The 19956-nt window shown below is 37.7% G+C and overlaps 10 protein-coding genes across 10 annotated transcripts; 4 read left to right on the top strand and 6 right to left on the bottom strand.

Annotated features, from left to right (window-relative positions):
• Positions 1 to 40: 40 nt before the first annotated feature.
• On the top strand, positions 41 to 2392 carry BDF20DRAFT_904903 (uncharacterized protein; the record flags this gene model as incomplete). The annotated part of the gene is made up of 6 exons (XM_053083094.1): positions 41 to 307; positions 398 to 647; positions 748 to 1162; positions 1649 to 1904; positions 2037 to 2167; positions 2248 to 2392. The coding sequence occupies 6 exons, from the start codon at positions 41 to 43 to the stop codon at positions 2390 to 2392; spliced, it is 1464 nt and encodes a 487-aa protein (XP_052939553.1).
• A 2467-nt stretch (positions 2393 to 4859) lies between these two features.
• Positions 4860 to 5873, bottom strand: BDF20DRAFT_970304 (acyl-CoA N-acyltransferase; the record flags this gene model as incomplete). Its single annotated transcript, XM_053085013.1, has 2 exons — positions 5311 to 5873; positions 4860 to 5229 (listed from the first exon to the last, which is right to left on the bottom strand). Exons 1-2 carry the CDS (start codon positions 5484 to 5486, stop codon positions 4860 to 4862), a joined length of 546 nt encoding a protein of 181 aa, XP_052939552.1. The 5' UTR covers positions 5487 to 5873.
• BDF20DRAFT_854338 (uncharacterized protein) lies at positions 5828 to 6359 on the top strand (the record flags this gene model as incomplete). The annotated part of the gene is made up of 3 exons (XM_053080180.1): positions 5828 to 6005; positions 6104 to 6164; positions 6233 to 6359. Coding segments are annotated over exons 1-3 (175 nt in total), but the record flags the coding sequence as incomplete, so codon positions are not given.
• Positions 6202 to 7631, top strand: BDF20DRAFT_310622 (uncharacterized protein). Its single transcript, XM_053075177.1, has 2 exons — positions 6202 to 6294; positions 6397 to 7631. The coding sequence occupies exon 2, from the start codon at positions 6569 to 6571 to the stop codon at positions 7547 to 7549; it is 981 nt and encodes a 326-aa protein (XP_052939550.1). The 5' UTR covers positions 6202 to 6294; positions 6397 to 6568; the 3' UTR covers positions 7550 to 7631.
• On the bottom strand, positions 7625 to 8862 carry BDF20DRAFT_854334 (transcription factor IIA, alpha/beta subunit). The gene has a single exon (XM_053080179.1). It carries the CDS (start codon positions 8671 to 8673, stop codon positions 7714 to 7716), a length of 960 nt encoding a protein of 319 aa, XP_052939549.1. The 5' UTR covers positions 8674 to 8862; the 3' UTR covers positions 7625 to 7713.
• Positions 8863 to 9643: 781 nt separating this feature from the next.
• On the bottom strand, positions 9644 to 10918 carry BDF20DRAFT_854332 (uncharacterized protein). Its single transcript, XM_053080178.1, has 5 exons — positions 10734 to 10918; positions 10538 to 10632; positions 10332 to 10441; positions 10193 to 10246; positions 9644 to 10110 (listed from the first exon to the last, which is right to left on the bottom strand). The coding sequence occupies exons 1-5, from the start codon at positions 10858 to 10860 to the stop codon at positions 10029 to 10031; spliced, it is 468 nt and encodes a 155-aa protein (XP_052939548.1). The 5' UTR covers positions 10861 to 10918; the 3' UTR covers positions 9644 to 10028.
• A 154-nt stretch (positions 10919 to 11072) lies between these two features.
• Positions 11073 to 11651, top strand: BDF20DRAFT_931730 (nuclear transcription factor Y subunit B-3; the record flags this gene model as incomplete). The annotated part of the gene is made up of 3 exons (XM_053084739.1): positions 11073 to 11210; positions 11312 to 11424; positions 11500 to 11651. The coding sequence occupies exons 1-3, from the start codon at positions 11149 to 11151 to the stop codon at positions 11649 to 11651; spliced, it is 327 nt and encodes a 108-aa protein (XP_052939547.1). The 5' UTR covers positions 11073 to 11148.
• Positions 11652 to 11971: 320 nt separating this feature from the next.
• Positions 11972 to 13270, bottom strand: BDF20DRAFT_833054 (uncharacterized protein; the record flags this gene model as incomplete). The annotated part of the gene is made up of 3 exons (XM_053078602.1): positions 11972 to 12025; positions 12105 to 12173; positions 12242 to 13270. The coding sequence occupies 3 exons, from the start codon at positions 13268 to 13270 to the stop codon at positions 11972 to 11974; spliced, it is 1152 nt and encodes a 383-aa protein (XP_052939546.1).
• Positions 13271 to 16674: 3404 nt separating this feature from the next.
• BDF20DRAFT_814460 (uncharacterized protein) lies at positions 16675 to 17727 on the bottom strand (the record flags this gene model as incomplete). Its single annotated transcript, XM_053076979.1, has 2 exons — positions 16675 to 17373; positions 17569 to 17727. The coding sequence occupies 2 exons, from the start codon at positions 17725 to 17727 to the stop codon at positions 16675 to 16677; spliced, it is 858 nt and encodes a 285-aa protein (XP_052939545.1).
• A 1353-nt stretch (positions 17728 to 19080) lies between these two features.
• Positions 19081 to 19732, bottom strand: BDF20DRAFT_815479 (FAD-linked sulfhydryl oxidase ALR-like protein; the record flags this gene model as incomplete). Its single annotated transcript, XM_053077084.1, has 2 exons — positions 19081 to 19263; positions 19391 to 19732. The coding sequence occupies 2 exons, from the start codon at positions 19730 to 19732 to the stop codon at positions 19081 to 19083; spliced, it is 525 nt and encodes a 174-aa protein (XP_052939544.1).
• Between the last annotated feature and the right edge of the window lie 224 nt (positions 19733 to 19956).

Here is a 19956-nt window from a genome sequence, read left to right as displayed (position 1 = left end):
TGCGCTTCTTTACAACGATTTATACTTGTTTTATTCTATCATGGTGGATGCAGCAAATGCAACGTTAACTGCTTATTCTTATGTAGCTATTGTTATCTTTGTATTGACAATAGCACTGGTGATCCGACCCGTCAAGATTCGAGTCCATCCTCACATCAAAATCTATCTTACAATTGCTACGGTGCCTCCTCTCAGTGTGTTGATCTTGCTTATTATACGTGCTATCGATTTCGATGTGGTCGGTCGAGGATTTTTAGGAACGATGGGTGTACAACCATGGGCCATTTTAATTCTATTCTATTCGCTGGTAAAAAAAAAAAAGGGAAAAAAACTGTGATCTATAAGTCAACAGAAAAATTTGGATCTACGACCTAGCTGACCTCTACTTATTTGGTAGGCGTATATCTGTATATCGTTGGATATGACAGGTGTTTTTCAATTCTGTGCTTTTTGGGTATCGAAAAAAGCGGGCAATCGAGGCATGCTGGCCTTTACTTTATTTTTTATCCTCACGAGTGTCATGAGTGGATTGACAAGCAATGATGTGGTCATCTTGACAGGCACCGTTTTTTTATCCTATTTTACCAAAGTCTCGGATATTATACCCACCGCCTTTTTGATGAGTGAATTTACTACGGCCAATATAGGTAACGAGAGGGATACTACATTATGGATAAAGGAAAAAAAAGCAAAAAAAAAACAAAAACTTACGCCTGTCTACATCTATCTATCTATCTATGTCTATAGCTTCTATGGCTCTCTATATCGGCAATCCTACCAATGTGGTTGTATCGGAAGCCTATGGCATCAGTTTCATCACTTATTCTGCATGGATGCTCCTCCCTACCGTTGTTGTCCTCCTACTTGCCTACATTATTTTACGTCTCGTCTTTCACAGTGAACACTATTTACCGCGTCATATCAATCCACCCGATGCTGATCCCAGATCTGTCTTGATCGACCCACACGGAGCCGTTTTCGGCCTCGTGTTACTCGCTTGTTGTTTATTGACCCTTGTGGGTACTTCTTTTGCTCACGTTCCCGTATGGATGGTCACTCTACCGTTTGCCTGTGTGATGTTGATTCGAGATATCCAACACGATTTAGGCCTTTCTTTTCACCGTCTCTTTCAGAGAATCCGCCACCGACGAAAACATCAAACGTATTCTCAGCAGCCCGTTCTGTTGTCGATGATGTCGAGAGGAGCAACCGTCACGTCCACAGCATCGGCACCCGCTACTACTACTACTACTACTACTACAACAACAACAGCAACAGCAGCAGCGATAGCGAGGAGGGACAAGAGAGAAGAGAAAGGAACACGCGACGCGATCACCTCCTCATCCTCGTCCTCGTCCTCGTCCTCGTCTACCGCAAGCAAACAACACGAGCAAGAGATGAAATTAGATAGGCTCAATACGAACCCTACAATAACGATGACACCTCATCTTTTGAGCGATGATCAATTGGATATGGGCACCTTGTACCTGCCATTGTCGAAAAGTAAAAGTGCAGGCAGTATGGGCATTGTCCGACGGGAAGATACCACGAGCACGATGGCTTGGAAAAGGAAAAACTCTCAAGATCCACCAGAAGAGGCAGACGAGACAGCGATCGGAACGACTCAACGACGCTCTTGGTTCAAAAGCTATTTCCATCCCTTGTATCGTGCTTGGAAATGGTACCGCCATCACTTGCCGACTCTCTACGCAGTGACCCTACGTATGCCTTGGCCTATTTTACCCTTTAGCTTGGGTATGTTTATCTTGATTGAGGCGCTTTCTGACTTGGGTTGGGTAGGCATCTTTGCTACGGCCATGGCAGTCTTTGCCAAAAACTATGCTACAGCGGTGCTAGGTACTGTCTTTGTGTCCATTTTAGCTTGTCAATTATTAAACAATCTGGTAAGCGCACACTGTTCATAGTACTATTGAGAGAAAAAAAAAAAAAAAAAAAAAAAAAAAAAAACGAAACTGACACACACACGATGGGCTGCTGCTGCTATTGAACAGCCAATGACTATTTTGTTTACCCAGATCATTCAACATCCAAACTTTACTCAGCACGTGCAATCCGATGCTACGATGCAAGGGTTTTTGTTAGGACTCATTGTAGGCAGTAATCTTGGCGCGTGCTTGACTTTGGTAGGAAGTCTTGCCGGTATTATGTAAGTCGTCGTCATGGACCCTTATCTATCGAGGTAGAACTTCAACTTACTCGCTTTGCCTTTTTATTGCTGTATTTTAGGTTTGATCATATCTTAAAAACCAAAGGCATCTACACACTGGGCTATTTCCAGTTTTTGAAATGGAATCTTGTCATTTTGCCTGTGCTGGCTCTGGGAGCGTCTGCTATCTTGATAGCAGAAATCTGGTTTATGTATTTACGTTAAGGAGTTGCTTTTATTTCTATTCTATCTATATTCTTCCATTTATACCCAACGTCGATCCCGTGAAACGATCTTTTTGGCGAAAAAAAGAAAAAAAAGCTGTTCAAAGGAATAACCTATTTCCTGCTTTGTTATCATTCAAATCGCTTTTTTTGGTTGTATCTCATTTTATGTAATAGAAAGCAAAAGAGAAACCTTATCTAATGAGAATGATAAACCCTCTTTCCAATCACTTTATCACCACAAAAACTACTTTTCGTTTGTCTCCATAATGGAGAGATATCACTGATAAGCAACAGTCGTGGATGCACCCCCTCAGTAAGTTTGTATAACAATGCTTTGTTTGTTTTAATTATGTAAGCAATCTTCCAAAATTAAACAGATTGAATTGGTAAACGGAACAATCCCAGCTTACTGGGTTTACCCCATTCACAAAATGAGAGTCTAAAAAAATTCAAATTATTTTTTTTTTCAGTCGCTGGCTCTCTCTCTCTCTCTTTTGGGGAACAGATAGAATTTTTCTTTTTCAAAACGTTATTATCACTGGCAAGAAAACCGTCTCTATGACAACAGCACGTATCATCTGTATCGTTCTTTTGTTTCCAAACAAAAAAAGAATAGATAGAACAGATAGCCAATTTTTGTAAAATTTCGTTCTAATTTGTATCATTAACTGATCTCAAAAATAATAGAGTCTAGAAGGTCTCTTTTTTTTATATCTCTGCTTATCGGATAAGAAAAAGCACGTTCCATTTATTGCTCGATACATACTCGCCTTTTTTTTTATTATTTTTTTTACGCTTTTTTGTCGGGCGTTTTAGGTGTTAAATTAGATATCAAGTAAAGCTTATATAATCTTAAACTTCACTAATGAATGAAAGACAGGGAAACAATGGAATAACAGCTTTAAGGTACTGATAACTTCGAAACAGAAGAAAAAAATAAAATGAAATAAACAAATTTAAACTAAGCCAATCTACAAACTGTATCCTGACCACCCACCCCTTCTCCTCCCCCAAGTAAGAGAGACTATGTGTGGCACGCACAATTACATAACTACCGATTATCGATAAAGAGGGCGGGCAATTTTGGGGTAAAAAAAAAAAAAAAAAAATATAAAAGCCCAATAGCGTATTTCTTACTTTTTTTTTTTTTTTTTTGAATATCGCCATCTCTCTTATTGATTTGATCCCTCTTGTCTACTACTGCACAACACCATACATCTAATTTGTAAAATGACAAGTTTTGTAACGACTGACGATACAGCATTTCTGGTTCAAAAGAATGATACAAAGTTCTTTTTGCCGTTGGAAGAGGAAGTGGAGGAGGACGAAGCAGTAACAACAGCAGCAGACGATTATTACTACTGGTCTTCATCTACTTCCACAACGTCTGATGATAATGAAGATAGCTGGTCTGTAGGCCCCAAAGAAGAAGAGGAGGAGGATGGTGAACGGGAATTGATATTTGAGAAAAAGCTGAATCATTGTCATCAACCGACTCGAGGTACTTCATTACTATCATGCTTGTTACAGCAGCAGCAAAAGCAATCATCCCCTTCACAACAAGGCATCCATTCTACTACATATACCCCATCTCCATTGTCTTCATTAAAGCGCTGTCAATCCCGATATCAACATTTAAACGAATGGTTCACCAATACATTAGCATCTTCTTAAAAAAAAAAAAAAAAAACGATATACACCTCTTATCTTATAATATACCCCTCCTCGTCTCCCCTCCCCCTATAACAATAATTATTTATTTAACGATATATACTAGGAAACCTATATATCTTTTTTTTTTTTTTAATACTGGTTTCCCTTAGTGCCATTTTTGTCTCTTTTTTTTCAATAAACGTATACATGCCTTGTAAAACAACAATACAAACCCTATCTTGAATGTGGGTTGGGGTGATCAGAAAAAAGACTCTCTATTTTTTTTATAATAGACCTATATTTTGCCCCTGCGTACGTGTCGGTGCACACACCCACACAAAAATTGGGTAGAAATGTCGAGCATTCGGGTACTACCCAGAGCTTCACATCAAATTTGAGTAACTAGGCTTTTTTAGGCAATCTGATGAAAAGCGAAAAAAAAAACGATGCAGACAAAAACAATGAAACGATGGTGAGAACCTCCCAGTGCAGAAAACGGAAAAGTTTAAGGGTCCAGCATTTTATAAGAGCTTGCTCATGTAAGCTCTCTTTTTGATCAAATGATTTTTTCTTTTTTTTTTTTTTTTTTTTTTTTTTTTTTTTTTCTTCTCCAGAAAATAAGCAAAAAAGCGTCCAACAGACAGCTCTCTGAGGCCAATTCCTTTGATAGAGACAGTCTGATCTAATAACGACCCGTCTTTTATTTAGTCTAAAGGGAGGGGAGTATTCTAATGTTATTGTCTAGTAGCGCAAAAAAACGATGCGTCCTTATCAGCACCTGCTGTCACGAGCGAGGATGGATACACACCAGATCAGGCCTGGATGTTGCGCATATACATTCGAATATGAGGTGTTCCATCTTCATCAAAAATCTCTTCTCCTTCTTCAATCACAAAACCCAACTTTTCATAAAACCCACGACGAGGATATTGAGCATGCAATACAATCGTATGATATCCATGCTTCTTGCAATAAGCAATAAACTCCTTCACAAGGGTTTGACCGATGTAAAGCCCACGCGCGGCTGCAAGCACCGCAAGTCGACCTAGTTTAGCTACACCATTAGGCTTTGGAATCAAACGAACTGTACCAACAGGCACATGCGATGCCACCATCTGGCTGTGATTTTCTTGATCAACAAGATCACAATAAGCAGCCCAATGAAATGAACCTTCATCTAATCTGTGGGGATCCAAAAAATGAACGGTAGGGAAAATGGTTATATAAAAATTCGATCGAGATATCCGTTTTTCTTTTTATTACCCATCATATTCAGTTTCTAAAGGATATTTTTGTTCGTCTACGAACACAGCTATTCTAACTTCCATAGCATCTTTTCTTTGTTCAGGTGTAGTAAGTTGTTCTATCGAGAGATTGGTATATTTTACGGATGAACCTTGTTGAGCAGCATCGTCAGCAGCAGCAACAGCAGGCAACATAGAATGGATTTTTCGTAACAGTGATCAAGGTGGAGGGCAGCAGTAAGCATTTCTTTATTTTATGTTATTTCTTGGGTTGCATGGTCTCCGCCAGAATTGCGCCAACGAAATTCAACAGCTTAATTGGCTTCTCGCCCCCCATGGGGAAGTGAGTTTTGTCATTTTTTACTGATGCATTCCCCCATCGCAGGCAGTCTGGTTCAAAAGGACAGTGTCATACCGACATAGACTCTGAGCTCTACCCTACAACGCAAGGGGATACCTCTCCTTATCCAATATAAATGCACCTTGGTCTCATCAATAAAAGCTGTATGAACTGTTACAACAGAATCATTCATTTCTTTTTTCTTTTTTTTTTTTTTGGCGTGTAACATTTGATATTTTTTTCTCCACTTTGGATAAGCTTTTTCTTTTGTTTTTTTATTTTTTTTCTCTCTTCTTTCTCTCATTCAATGATAAGTTCAGTATGATGGCCAAGAATTCCTTAGCAGCCAAGAAGCAAGAAGAAAGAAACTTAGAGTAAGCATGAACAGTTTTCTGAGTCATGGAAACAAACCCATCCACGTTCTGAATGGACTTCTATGGATATACATCCACCTTTACAAACCATCCTATAGAAAAATAAAAGATTTGTTACGATTGCCCGAGAATAAGAAATGCTTTGATTGTCCTACCAGAGTAAGTTGAAAGAGTTGGACGACTGTGTTGTTATCAAGTAGCGTTTATAAACTCATCAACATCTGCAGAGTCCTTTCTTTGTCAACCTTAGTATTCAGACCTTTATCTGCGCTCGTTGCTCAGGTTTAGTGTAAATGGTGACATTTTAACCAAGAGAGGAAATAGAACGACGAAAAAAGACTTAAAAAGTGTGGGTCTTTATTTTTCTTTTTTTTTTTTTTTTTTTGTATAGCCGCGAAGTTGGACATAGGATCAAATCCATCTCGACAAGTAAATTCTCAGATGCAGAAGTGATTGCGTTACAATGCACGGGCAATCAGGTGGCACGTACTATCTGGTTAAGTAAACTGCTCTTTCATCAGGACACTGAAGAACCTGAAACGGATGGCGATGTACGCCTTTTCATGAGGCAAAAATACTATGAACAGAAATGGTTGGACCGCGAAAAAGCAGTCTCTCATGTCAACTATATAAAAAAGGTGCTGAACGACCAGTTGGAGAATAAAAGCAGTAAGCGCACGAGTACGCTGTTGACGACACCACAAGCGACGACCGCCACCACTCCCCCTCGTGCAGACACTAGGCCTACCAAAGTGAGTATCAACACAGAGAGAACGGCACCCCTTCCTGCCCAGGCGGAACAAAACGCATCACCGCTATCACCCAACCGCTTGTTAAGTTTAATCGATTGCGACGATCATTGTATGAGCCCTACGAGTCGTCATAGCCTTCCTCCGAAGAGCAGCACCATGATCACTCGACCCAGCTTTCAGCCCACGCCATCGTGGATAGATGAGCATGTTCCCGTTGGATTAATACCCACGTTAAGGAACAACGACAGCAAGAACGAACATTTACTTCCTATCCATAGGACGAGCACCTCGTTGAATGCCATCTTTACCTCGAGCGATAACAACAAAAATAGCGGCAGCAGTTGCAGCCATGTCACTGCTGCCCCATTACCCTCATCGCCTACCGTCAGCGGCAACAACCCTATATTTAAGGATCTAGCCCAGTTGAACTCGATGGATCAAAAAACATCCTCCTCGTCCTCCGGAGGCAGTACCGGTGTTCTAAAACCGACGAGTACCTCCTACCACCACCATCGACATCATAGCAGCAACAGTCCATCTCCTACTATCTCGTCTTCCTTCTCTTCCATTACAAGCATGCCATCTACTCCGTATCAACAACAACAGCAGCAGCAGCAGCAGACATTTTATTATTGCAACCCAGCACAGCTCACTCATTCTGATCCTTATGCAGCTTTACGCACTGTCACATCATCCTCTCCGCCAAACGTAAATAAACATGCAGCGCCTGGGAAAATAGACAACGCTCACCTCTTTCGTGATCTAGATCCTTTATTTCATAAAAATGTATAGAATCTAGCAAAGTCGATTGAAATTCTAAGGAACTTGAAACATGAACAGTCATGGTTTATTTCTTGAAAATTGAACAAAAAAAAAAAAAAAAAAAAAAAAAAAAAATAATTTGTTTATTTGTTTCATGACGTGGTTAAAATATAATCCTTATGATTTTCTTCTGACTACCATTCAAAATCACCATTGGCACGGTGAAATAGATAGTCTCTGCCGTTCACCAACATGATACCATCTTTTAATATACACTTCCACTTATTTTTTGTTCTTGTGACTTTATCGTATAAACATAAAATAATATGCTCAATCTCTTCATTTCCTTCTGCATCATCATCATCTTCATCCGTATCGTCCAAATCGGAACCAAGATCATAGTCATCTTTTTCATCCGCTTTTGTCCCTCCTGCTGCTGATGGTGTGGTAGAAGCAGTCGTAGTGATAGCTATAGACGGGTTGTCGTCTGTTGCTGCCGTCGTGGATGTGTTAATTTCATCTTCATTCACTATAGGCTTGTGATCTTCTTCTTCTGTTCCTTCACCGTCTAATTGAGGAATTCTCTTTAATTCTCTCTTTTTCAGAGCCCCTGCTTTGAAAGCCCTTTCTTTTGCATCTTTCATCAATTGCTTCACATGGTCAGGTAAGCTCTCCAAAGAAAGGGACCGACCTGACGAAAATGCTGTGAATGTAATGTCTTCCTCTTGATCTGTTACTGTGCTTGATTGTATAATGTCTGCAATGTGCTTATCAATTTTTTCAGTGCTTGCAAATTCTATATCGTTTGCACCATCATTTTGTGGAATATTATTATTGTTATTATTATTATTATTCATGTTCCTTTGTAAACCTGGTAATTGTAAATTGAGTTGTTGAGAAGGATGTTGTTGTAGTGGCTGAGATAGGGGTCTTGGTGGTTGCATCATTGACTGTTGATATGGCTGTGATTGTTGCTGTTGTTGTTGTTGTGGTGGTAGAGGTGGTTGTTGTTGTTGTGTAAGAGGAAGAGGAGGAGGTAAAACGTAGGGTTGAGGCTGCGGTCTATTGAAGCCCATACCCGTAACATTATTGCTGGCATTCAAAGCCAAGTTGGCTAGACTTGCAGCTTGCGGTACATTATTCGTTGTATTCATCGTATTCGTAGTAGGGTAGTTTTGTGTATATTGAGCGTATTGCTGTGGTAATTGTGCTTGAGGCGGCTGTTGTGGATGTGCTTGCGATAGTTGTGTTTGAGGTTGCTGTTGCTGTTGCTGTTGCTGTTGGTAGTTATTATAATTGGTAGCACTGTTAACATCATTATTGTTCGCCTGGTTCAAATCGCCGTTGTCATTGGCGTCTTCGTCATAATAATTTTCATCTTTAAATCCAAAATTGGCTACGCGAGAACGAGCAACTTTTGATTCCCAAGACTAAAACAGAACAAAAAAGAAAAAAAAAAGAAAGAAAAAACCCTACTATTAGCATACATCCTAAACGTCTCATTGCTCATACGTCATTGAGCCATCAAGCATACCCGTTGAAGTTCTTGCAATACTGAATCATCAATACCCATATCTTCGAAATCACCGCGAACTTGACTAATCACATCGTCAATGACATAACGATAGACGTTGGACTACATAAAATAAGTAATAATATCAGAGAAATGCCCCTATTTTACTATTCACTATAGGGAGAAACACGCTATGTTACCACAATAGCGTTTGACATGATTGCAATCTAAAGGTGAACGTAAAGGAAAAAAGCAAAAACACAGTTATCGAGAATATGGAAACAAACGCAACGACAGGCCAAAGGAATTCAACAAATTAGAAAGAGGAATCAGTAAATGTGGCTTTATTCAAATCTCTCTTCTTGGTACCTTGATTTTCAGTTAATTCGTGTACCTGTGTAAGTAACCAAAACGAGGGAAAAGGATAGGCAGACAGTAAAAGATGGAAAGAGCAGTCAACTGAACAAAAAGAAGAAGAAAGGGAAAAAGTATAAACAATGTATTTTTTTATTTTTTTCCCTTGAGTTTCAGCAAATGAGTCGTCTATTCGTAAAAATAAAGAACAAAGAAAAATTGCGAAAGGAAAAAAAGTAGAAATCTGAAAAAAAATCTTTTTATACCACTTTTTTTTGATTGTATGACGACATTATTCCGAGCCGGACTTGTCCTCTATAGATTAAAACCTTACAAATCAAAATGCAAACCAATCAAATGCGGTAGATGTATTTGCTTTTCTGAAAACTAAAAATGCTCCCCCTCCCCACATTTGTTTGTAAATCATGATCTGCTGGTTAAACTGCAGTAATTTGATCGCGAACGACGCTTTCTGTAGTCTTTTACCATCTGTTTACTATGTTTCCTATTCACTTGTCTGCTTTTTCACCCTCCTGTTATGATCAATTGCTATGACTGCCCAAACAATCTAACAATTTTATTTTTACATGCACAGAAAAGAAAAATAGCACGTATGGTAATAGAATAAGTCAAGTACACCAACTAATCAGATCTAATCTTGAGATCAGATAAATCACATTGAGTTCCCATAGTATAACCGCGAGAACTATGACGTTCAAAAAGTCTATTGACGTAGAAGGGAAAAAAGACAAATCCATTCATTAATTCCTACCGATACCATCCTGATGTTGAACAATAACCCTTACTCTGTGTTTCTCATGCGGTAAATAGGTCTACGATCTGAGCTTTGTACGAGTAATCTGAAGGGGACAAAAAAAGTGATGTGTTTAATGCATTTCATCCTGATGGAAAGCTACCGGGGTAACTGTTTTTTGAAATATTTACTTGTACTCGGCTGCTGCCTTTGCTGCTTCTATTTTAGCATGACTATATTGATCGTTTTCTTCTGCAGTTGACATATGGTATTCAATCCATTTGGTAAAAGGGTGCTTTTCCTACAGTTGTATAGATTAACAGATCAAAAGGTTAGGTTATTCTGATACCTCACTCGTTTTCTTTTTTGCAATAAAATCATTGTATTTATGACTTACATCGCCAGAGTGAGTGATGTGTTGATCGACTCTGTACCAAATAAAACCTGCAACAACCGCAATCAAGCCATTTCTCCAGGCATTTCCGCCGAAAGCTAAACGACAAAATTGATTGACAAAAAAACAAAGAGAAGGGTTGTGTATGTAACGTAAGACGTCTGTATCTATGAAAATAGCAAAGAAACAAAACATCTACTCTCTGCAGGAAATTGCTCAGTGGCTGTTGTAGCTGCCGCTTTTGTCTCGGTAGCATATAGACGAACTGTTCGGGCACAAACTGCCTTATTTAATAAAGACGTCCTTGTGATGAGGCGAGATGACATGTCGAGAATTCAATTATTTTATCAAGGAACGAAAAAAAAATAGTAAAAATCAAAATGTGGAGAAAAAAAAAAAAAAAAAAAAAAAAGGCCATTTGAACCCCAGGTGTCTTACACTGGCCTTTGATTAACGTCATCAGTAGTAAGTCTGATAGCGGAGAAGGAATAAATAAAAAGCAAAAGTAGGTTTTTTTTTTCTTCTTTGAAATTGCCCAGTCTCACCTTTCCTTTTCCTTCCAACGCCTAACTTTTTTCGTTCTCAAAAGCCAATAATATTTATCCAAAAGCAAAATGTCTAGTGACGAACTCGATATCGATATTAAAGAACAAGATCGCTTCCTTCCAATCGCAAAGTAAGTAATGATGATGGCTACAGCAATAGTGGCGATCGAACAATAGCGTTTATTCAAAATTTTAGATTCGAGAGCTAATCATTAACCTCCTTGGCATGTAGTGTTGCACGTATAATGAAGAAGGCTTTACCAGAGAATGCAAAGATCGCTAAAGAAGCAAAAGAATGCGTGCAAGAATGCGTTTCAGAATTCATCTCTTTTATCACCAGTGAAGGTAAAATGGGCCATACATGAAACGTATGGAGGAGGCTTTTCATTAAGCTAATCAATGAACTGCATTTCACGATAGCAAGTGATCGCTGTCAGCAGGAAAAGAGAAAAACCATCAATGGCGAAGATATTTTGTGGGCTATGCAATCACTCGGCTTTGAAAATTATACTGAGGCATTAAAGATTTATCTTGCAAAATACCGTGAAGTAAGTCACTCTGGCGTCATATAATGGAAAGAAGTTGGAAACATATTGCTCATCAACCATCTTTTATCAAACTAATATCTTAGACTACAAAAATTGAAAGAACCACAACAACAGGTGGAAGTAAGGATAAAGAAGAGAACCCAACACAGCAATTAAATGCGGCAACAGCACAACAACAAGCAGCAGCATTATCAGCAGCAGCAGCAGCAGCCAATGTTCAACAACCATTATACGGCGATCAATCTCAGCAAATGACAGGCTACTTTAATCAGAATATGTAATAAAAAAAAAAAAAAAGGGAGAATACCCTTTCTAGTTTCCTTTAATCAAACTATAAACGATATCTACGAACTCTTGATTTCATTCTTATAGAAGCTATTTCGTTTACTGTTATGCAACTAAAAGCAAAATTAGTCAGTCTATCGTCAGTCTTTCTTTATTTCTGCAAATGATGGCTATTCAATCGCTTATACTTACCGGTAGAAGGTCTTTTTCATTTTTGCTCCATGAAGCTGTGCTTGCAGAAAGATCCAGGATGCTTTGTGGCTATCCAAATTCATTCGTGAGACGTTAGTACTTGAAATAGAACCTGATATTTAAAAGAAAGAAATTACCTTCTTTTTTAAGCTGGACTTGTAAACAATCATTAAAATACACAAAACGAACAAGAAATGCCAGAATGTGAAGGATTTGTCAGTGCTTGATGTGCTTTTATGATTGGTATACTGGTCCTTTTTAAAGTTGTTATCTTGGTAAAAATTGGAGTTGCCTGCCACTATAGCAGGGCGTTGCCACGGTATATGGTTCGTTTCGTGCATACTGTTACTGTTGCTATCATCTTGATCCGTTTGCCTGTTTTGTGCAAGTGAAGCATCTCCATGAACTGTCCTGGCATCTGAGTTTGCTGTATCATTTTCCCGTAGGCTATTGCTTCGCTCTTTTGATTTTTCTGTGACTCCTGGATCAGTTTCTTTATTATTATTATTCGTACTTTCTATTAGTTCCTCCTCGTTCTCATCTTCTTCATCTTCAATTTCTTCCGTTTGTATATCATTCTGTTCTTCATTTTCTTCGTCTTCAGCTGTTTTATCGTCTCTCCCGTCTTCTTGGTCATCTTCGTCTTCTGCTTGTGGAAGGTGTTCAAAAAATTCAGCTGTATCTTCATTTTGAAATTCAGGGAACTCTGGCGATAAATCGTCCTCTTCTTCATCTGTATTTATTGATTCCATATCAACGTCTTCGTCTTGTTCTTCATCTTCATTTTCAACCATGTCATCTGTGAGTTCGATTTGGTCAATAAGCTCGTCTTCTTCTCTATTTTCTTTATCTGTGTTTTCGACAATAACAATTTCGTCATCATCTTCTTCATTATCATCTATATCAGCGGCTGAAAGACTTTGTAAATGATGTAGTAATTGATCTTCTTCTTCTTCTTCATCTATTGATGTTTTGTCTATCCTTCGGAATAAGGATACGTCATTATCTTCTTTATTCAACTGTATTCGATTTTGATTTGATTCTATGGGCGAAGGTGCAAATAATCCTTCTTTATCTTGTTGAGTTGTAGCAATAGCAGCAAATGTTAGAATGGCTAACAAGGAAGTTAGAAATAAAATAGAAAGGCTCTCTGATATTGATTTCATTACTGCTGGTGATATTATCAGGGAATAATCGCAGCTACGGGATAAGGAAAGAGAGATAATTTGAAAAAGAGAAAGGAAAGAAGCTAAAGAAAAAGCCCGGAGTTATTGCACTTTCTTTGTGCGATTTGTCAAATGCCTTATTGCTTAAGAAGGTTCAACGATCCACAGCACAAGAGTTTTCACAAGCCATAGTGTTGGAATAAGTAAGAACGATCATGAAGAGCTCTTTTTGTTACAAATTATATGTCGTGTGTAACAATAAATCAAGGGACCAATAACTGGGCATTTGCATAAACGGGAAATTTGAGGCACTTGATAAAATAGCTCTTAATGAAAGAAAAAAGGTGACTCTACCAAAAATAACTTTTTTTTTTCTCGAACATTAAGTGCCAATAACCATGCATATCAATTTACGTAATACAAAATGGAAACAGAGTAGTGTAAGGAATAACAACTGCTTTGGTCCTTATGGATCTGATGATTTCAAGTGATATTTCTTATTATTAAGTGTATTGGTCTCGTTCTTCTTATGTTTGATCATGACATTATATACGATGCAGGAGCGGTAAATACCGTACAAACTACTTACTGTTTATGTTTTGATATATTGTACGTACTACATCTCTGCCTAAATGAAAGGGATGCTATTATGTTGTTTTTCCCTTTTTTCTTTTGGGTTTCCTATTCTTGGCATCCACCTCCTTTTGCCGTATCACTGTTGCGTATATACAACAGCCTACTGTTTCATTCAGTTTACAGCAAATCTTTGTTAATCACTATGAACTTGTACTATTGACATTATTTGGACTCCTTTTGGTTAAAGAATTGTATTAGCTGCTAAGCAACAGGATGATATTCTTACAATTTACGGCATACTATAAATATTCTCGTACTCAAAATAAAAACAACGCTTCTTTTCAACTTATCAAAGGTTCATCTTGTACCAAAATTGTCAGAAAATAACTTTTGGTAGTTCAATAAAGTCTTATTATGAGAAGAAGACAAGAAATCATCAGAGTTTTATAGGAATACGACTGTAGAGACAGAAGCTCAATTTATACGGTAATACGCTGAAGCAGCACGATGACTACTTTTATTGTTGTGGGGGCAGCAATTAGAGAAAGAGTAATTATTAAACAATTTAAATATGGCTCAAACGGCGGGGGGAAAGGCGTTACTTGATTTTCAACGGTGATATATGCTTCCATCAATGGCTCCAAACCAGCAATTCACCTTATCATTAACCATACTAGTTGGTGTTTTGAACAGTAAACATAATATCTACCAAAATAGGCCCAAATATTGACTCAAGAAAGACGCTCTTTTTTTTTTATCGAGAAAACACAAAACGGACAAAGGCACTATCATCTACACCAACAGTATCAGCATGCTGTTTTTACATTTGAGGACTATGAAAATACCGAGCTAAGACCATAGAGGAAACAGTAGTGAAAGTAAAAAATAAAAATAAAAGCAATATTAGCAGGAAAAAAAAAGGAAGGGTAACTATGTAAAAATGTTGAAGTATGAGACCAATAAGCTATTGTAATTATGGTTATTGACTTGAATGAACAAAATAAGTTTTACATGTGTAAATAGAAGAAGGGCTTATATAGAGCTTATGGAAAGTACGTAGCGTTTTACTAGCTTACTTGTATGGTTATTTATATAGCTGACATACAAAGGAAATCAATACTGTTTTGATATGTATAGCGTAATATCCAATTTGTGGAGAGAGCAGTATACAGCCTCCTTTCAGGGTTCGATAACAGGTGGTCGTCTTTTGTTTCAAATTGAATGCTGATAACAGCTACGAGTAATAATTGGATTGTTACCTAGCTTACACGATTAGTCAGTGTATATGACTTTTTAGTATTCTCTTTGAACCTTGAAGTAAACAAATGTTTATACAGGGCTATAATTGGTAATAGCAACAACACTTCTTATGTTGAATAATCTCAGAAACGGGGGATGAATGAATTGATTATCGCAAGGAAGAAAAATAAGCACAATTGCTGTAACGCTTCCTCAGGCAATTTGTATGCTGATATGAAAGTGTGGTCAGTTACTCAACAGAGCCATAGTCAAGTATATTGTAATAAGATCTGCTTCTAATCACTCCATTGAACCATACAAGTAGACATACCAATAATACAATAACATAGCAAGTAGAAAAAGATTTAAGGCGTTGAATACATAAGTTATGGCAAGCAGGTTCCTATTCTCCTAATTAAGGAAGCAGATTATGAGTTTACGAGAATAAGTCACTAGGAACAAGAAATACATTCATCATCTGCTTAAAACCGCGTTGGTTAATGTAAATACACTAACTGGTACCAATATCAATAAGAAATCAGAACTGCTTGGTTTAATCGTCCGAGAATTGTTGGATGTACCAGACGAACGTATTGAAGAACTACTTTTGCCGGTGAAAGTAGATATCACTGTCTACTTTTCGACTAATTGAAGAAATGTATAAATGCAAAATTATAGCTGTCCAAGTGAACAATCAGGGTAATTAGCCATAAACTCTTAATTTGATGTCATATATCCCAATAATTTCAAAAACCTGCTCATTATTTATCATCCACAAAGCTGCTCTCCAGTCGAGGTTAGTTACTGCTAAATGAGCATGTAATGCCCCGCCCGCTTCAATTTAGGAGCCATTTCCTCAAACAAAAATATTTAGTAAAGTGTTTTAATAATGGTACTACAAGTTAGAAGTGTTTTATGTATACAATTACAAATGCTAATGCTAATGCTAAATAGTTCTTAACAAGAACAAACCGTAACGATTATTCCCTATTACCGACTCTTTATTTCCGCCTTTTTACTCCTGTTTCGAGCCAGCTCATTTAGAGGCAATGGTAAGAAATTTAGTTGCAAGTACATCAATGCCGTAGTGCTCGATTTCTCTACAACTCTCCGTAGAAAGCTTACCTTTATTTCTCGCTTTCCAATAAACAGTCTTCCACAGGGATTTTAAAAGCTGACATCAGTACCATTTCGTTGCACGTGAACAAATGATCAGTTTTTATAAATACACAAAGAAATAGAATATGTCATATGCTCAGAAGGCACATAAGTAGTAGGAGAGTACGACAGTCTGAAATACAGCTTTGCTTAAGCGACAGGGATTAGCCTAAATTTTGTTTTGAAAGATCTGATAAGAAGGACATTGAATTTGCGCCATTTTTGGCAAGGAAAAAAGTTTCATTAAAATTCATCTGATAAAGAAATTAGTAAGTATTTTAGCGAATATGAAATTAGGAAAGAGCTGGAGCCAGGGTGTGGAGGAAAGCATAACAAAAAGAATTAATCTTCTTCTTCAAAAAAAAGGATGGGGGGAGGGGGAGGAATAACAACGATAGACGCATATGTTAGACAATTATTAAACCTGAGCATTATGCGACACTACATAACAGCAATTTGCGTAGAAGCACAGGTTTTTTATGTCGCCATTCTTCTTCAGAGTCTTGTATGCGACGAATCACATCCTCTTCGCATAATAGACTGCCATTTCCAACCACAAATGACTTTGCGAACGAGTATTTCCAAATAACTTGCGAATCAACACCGGCTCCTTCTAGCATATGCTGTAGTCTTGACAAACGAGTATGACATTCGTGAGTATGCGAATGACAGTAATTGATTAAACTGCGTGGCAATGTTGCGGAATACTGCTCGTCTTTGTTTCGCTTTTGTTCAGCGACAATGTATTTCAAGATAGGTTCCGAAAGTGGATTATATTTGAAACACCCTTCCTTTGCCAATAATTCATTCAGTTTTACAAAACTGTTTTCATAGATCTGTTGCTGATTACCATTCAACACCCAGTCTAATGTGACGCGTAGCCATTTGATTTGTAACTTTGGTGCTGTCAACATGGATGAGTTTGATGTCGAATAATAGCTCGTATGTGTAATTGAGGATTGCTGTAGTAAGGTTGCATGCTGCTGTTTTGGTCGTAAATACGATAAGGATAAAATCAAACCAGTATCGCCAAGATACCGTGTGGTGTCACTATTTCCAGGTTGTTTCAATGTGTTTTCCGTTGAATTCCAAGAAGGTAATTCGTAAAGCTTTTCTAAGGCTGAATTGTACTGGTAGTGGTATAAGAATACAGCTTGGTCTTGCGGTGACAGCTTTTCAAAGGGTATATTTGTCGATTGTTGATGATACAGCTTTTCGTTCTTCTTCTTGAAATGTTGCTTCAAAAGCCATTCAGAGAAATGTATCTTAATAAGCCGGTGATATACGCTGCTCAACTGATTAGATGAATTGGCCAGAGAAATTACATCCTCGTTTTCCGCAGGTCTAAACTCGATGACCTTGTTCTTCAGGTCATAACTAGTAAGATGAAGCTTTATGTACCTTTTATTATCATTACCGTCCAGCTTGATCAGAATGGACTGCTTTAGAGCCTTGATTTGCTGGCAGATATGATATTCTCCCATCACGTGGAACCTTCGACATACACCTCGAAGGATGTAAACTTCTTGATATGACATGTACGAAAATATTTTGTAGATGACCTCTGGAGCCATTGTATCCAACCGAATCTTTGCAGCAATAGTTTCTGTCGTCATTCTTATCTTCATATATGCTTGTGGAAGTATTAGTCGAAGTTGATTCTATTGAGTATATGCTTATGACTAAGGATAATATATCATTTATTTTAAATGAAGAAAGAGCACTTTTTTTTTAAAACAGAATGCAGGATTGATTGTGGGAAAGTCCGCCGTTTAAAATGGAATGCATTCAAGCAAGTGACCGATCTTAAAAAAGGAATGTTACACTTTTAGCAAGAAGTTTTTCATTATACATTTCTTAAAACTGCTTCTCCTATAACTCATAACAGCTCTTCTGTAATATAAGGCTGTCCTACATAAGCACGGCTTTATCTAGCAATATACAACTTTTATCGGTCATATAGTATTTGGGAGACATACATCCAGGAACAAGTATATTTTTGCAGCAGACGGGTATTGAAAGAATATGTATAATTAGAACAATTGCACCCTTCTCCTGAACCTAATTTGAGAATAAAAATAAAAACTTCTGCCCGTGGAACAAGGGAGCCCTACTTTAAACATTTTTCCTCCGCCTGATCGACATACAACAATAATGAGCAGTTGCTGTTATATAACTTGTGTACTTTCCATATTATGAGTCGCTTCTATCGTGCATATCAGATCAAAAAAAAAAAAAACTCTTTTGAATGAATTCATGACATGTTCATCTCCTTCAGAAAATGTTTGCACACTTAAGGCAAGATCATCGTATACTAAGGTGTACATTTCTTACAATAAAATTAGAAAATCTGATAAAAGAGAGCCGCGGGAATATTAAGGTTTTTCTCCAGCTTGATTGCAATTCCTAAGCAAACTTGCTTTAATTGACAAATTAGGCTATAACAAAGATAATCTTTTCCTCTTAATATATTCGAAGGTGAGCCATAACTCCTTCATTAACATTTAGAAATTGTAGATAAGAAGCTTGGATAACTGTACTAATATAGCCGAGTGTCTTTCTCATATTAAGCAGCAGACGAAGGGACGGGATTTGAGATCCAGCAGCAAGTCGTTTATTGTAGTTACTCGTTAACTTCCATGAAAATGTAGGTTGCTATTAAACTGCTTATTGTGCGCTCTATAAACTTTTTTTAGTAGAGCTTCATCTATTTCTATTAACTTTGAAGATTGATATGAAATTTACGTAAATATTTGATATGTACAATTATGATATATAAGGGAATCGGTTCTGTGAGATTCTCTAAATTCAGCGCATCAGGATGAAAAAAAAAGTGTCTATTTATCACAGCTACCATCAGCTGGACCCGTCAACCAGCGTTCAAACACTTTACTGCAATCAAATTGCTTCTTTCCCAGCTTTTCGTTGATTTTGTTATGCCTTTTGCAAAGCCATTCACTTAACGCGTCTCTGCTTGTCACATCAATAGGATTTTCAGCCATTTCTTTTTTGAAGTCTTTCTACAAATTGTTCAAAAGGTTCGAAATTAAGAAAGAAACCACGTTAGTAACATATTAAGCTCTTTGCTACCATAATAAACCGAATTAAAGCTATGGCATGCAAACTTTATGAAAAACTTATCTTTACCTTGCAGAACCAGCATGGATAATGTTCGGTAAATGTTTCGAAAAATGTCTTCATACTTTGCTGTTGTTCATTATCAGGTTTTTCAGGGTAATAAGCAGCCATTGTATGTAATAAAGTCCAAGTATGTCTGCCTAACGTTTTCACATCTGCAGGGCAATTCTGTCTCTTCCACTCATCCGTTCCTACTATCTCTGCTGCTGGTACGGTCGGTTTAGCATTTGACTTTGCTGCTGTTTGTGTCTCTGCTGCGCTATTGTTTTCTTTTGAACTGTCCTTTCGCTTGCCTAACCTTGCCCAAGTTTTGAAATCAACACAAACTCGACAAGGTTTGCCATCTTTCATTGGTATTTGTTCCCCAGTCTGAGGGTCAACATAAACTTTTTCTTCTGCCATTATTTCGTGCGATTGTCAAACTGAAATGAAAGAGAAAGCAAAATTTAAAGAAATGCTTATAAATGTATCAGATAACAACCCTAGAAAAGCGGGAATCTGCTGCGTGCGGAGGGGCGGCGGAAAATCGCCACCATTCGCTGTCAGTTTGCATTTTTCGGAGCTGATTCTTATGG

This window comes from Mycotypha africana (assembly GCF_025528875.1).
Source record: "Mycotypha africana strain NRRL 2978 chromosome Unknown BDF20scaffold_2, whole genome shotgun sequence".
Classification (NCBI taxonomy): domain Eukaryota; kingdom Fungi; phylum Mucoromycota; class Mucoromycetes; order Mucorales; family Mycotyphaceae; genus Mycotypha; species Mycotypha africana.
The sequence above is the reverse complement of the archived record's forward strand: the minus strand, read 5'-3'. Positions and strand labels throughout refer to the sequence as shown.

What these genes read in the sequence shown, in the direction of transcription:
- BDF20DRAFT_310622 (XM_053075177.1), top strand. Translation starts at nt 6,569, where the DNA reads ATGAGGCAAAAATACTATGAACAGAAATGGTTGGACCGCGAAAAAGCA.
- BDF20DRAFT_854334 (XM_053080179.1), bottom strand. Translation starts at nt 8,673, where the DNA reads ATGAATACAACGAATAATGTACCGCAAGCTGCAAGTCTAGCCAACTTG.
- BDF20DRAFT_854332 (XM_053080178.1), bottom strand. Translation starts at nt 10,860, where the DNA reads ATGTCATCTCGCCTCATCACAAGGACGTCTTTATTAAATAAGGCAGTT. An exon ending in TGAGCAATTTCCTGCAGAGA is followed by an intron (nt 10,633 to 10,733) that starts GTAGATGTTTTG and finishes TTTGTCGTTTAG; the next exon opens with CTTTCGGCGGAAATGCCTGG. An exon ending in AAGGCAGCAGCCGAGTACAA is followed by an intron (nt 10,247 to 10,331) that starts GTAAATATTTCA and finishes TGTCCCCTTCAG; the next exon opens with ATTACTCGTACAAAGCTCAG.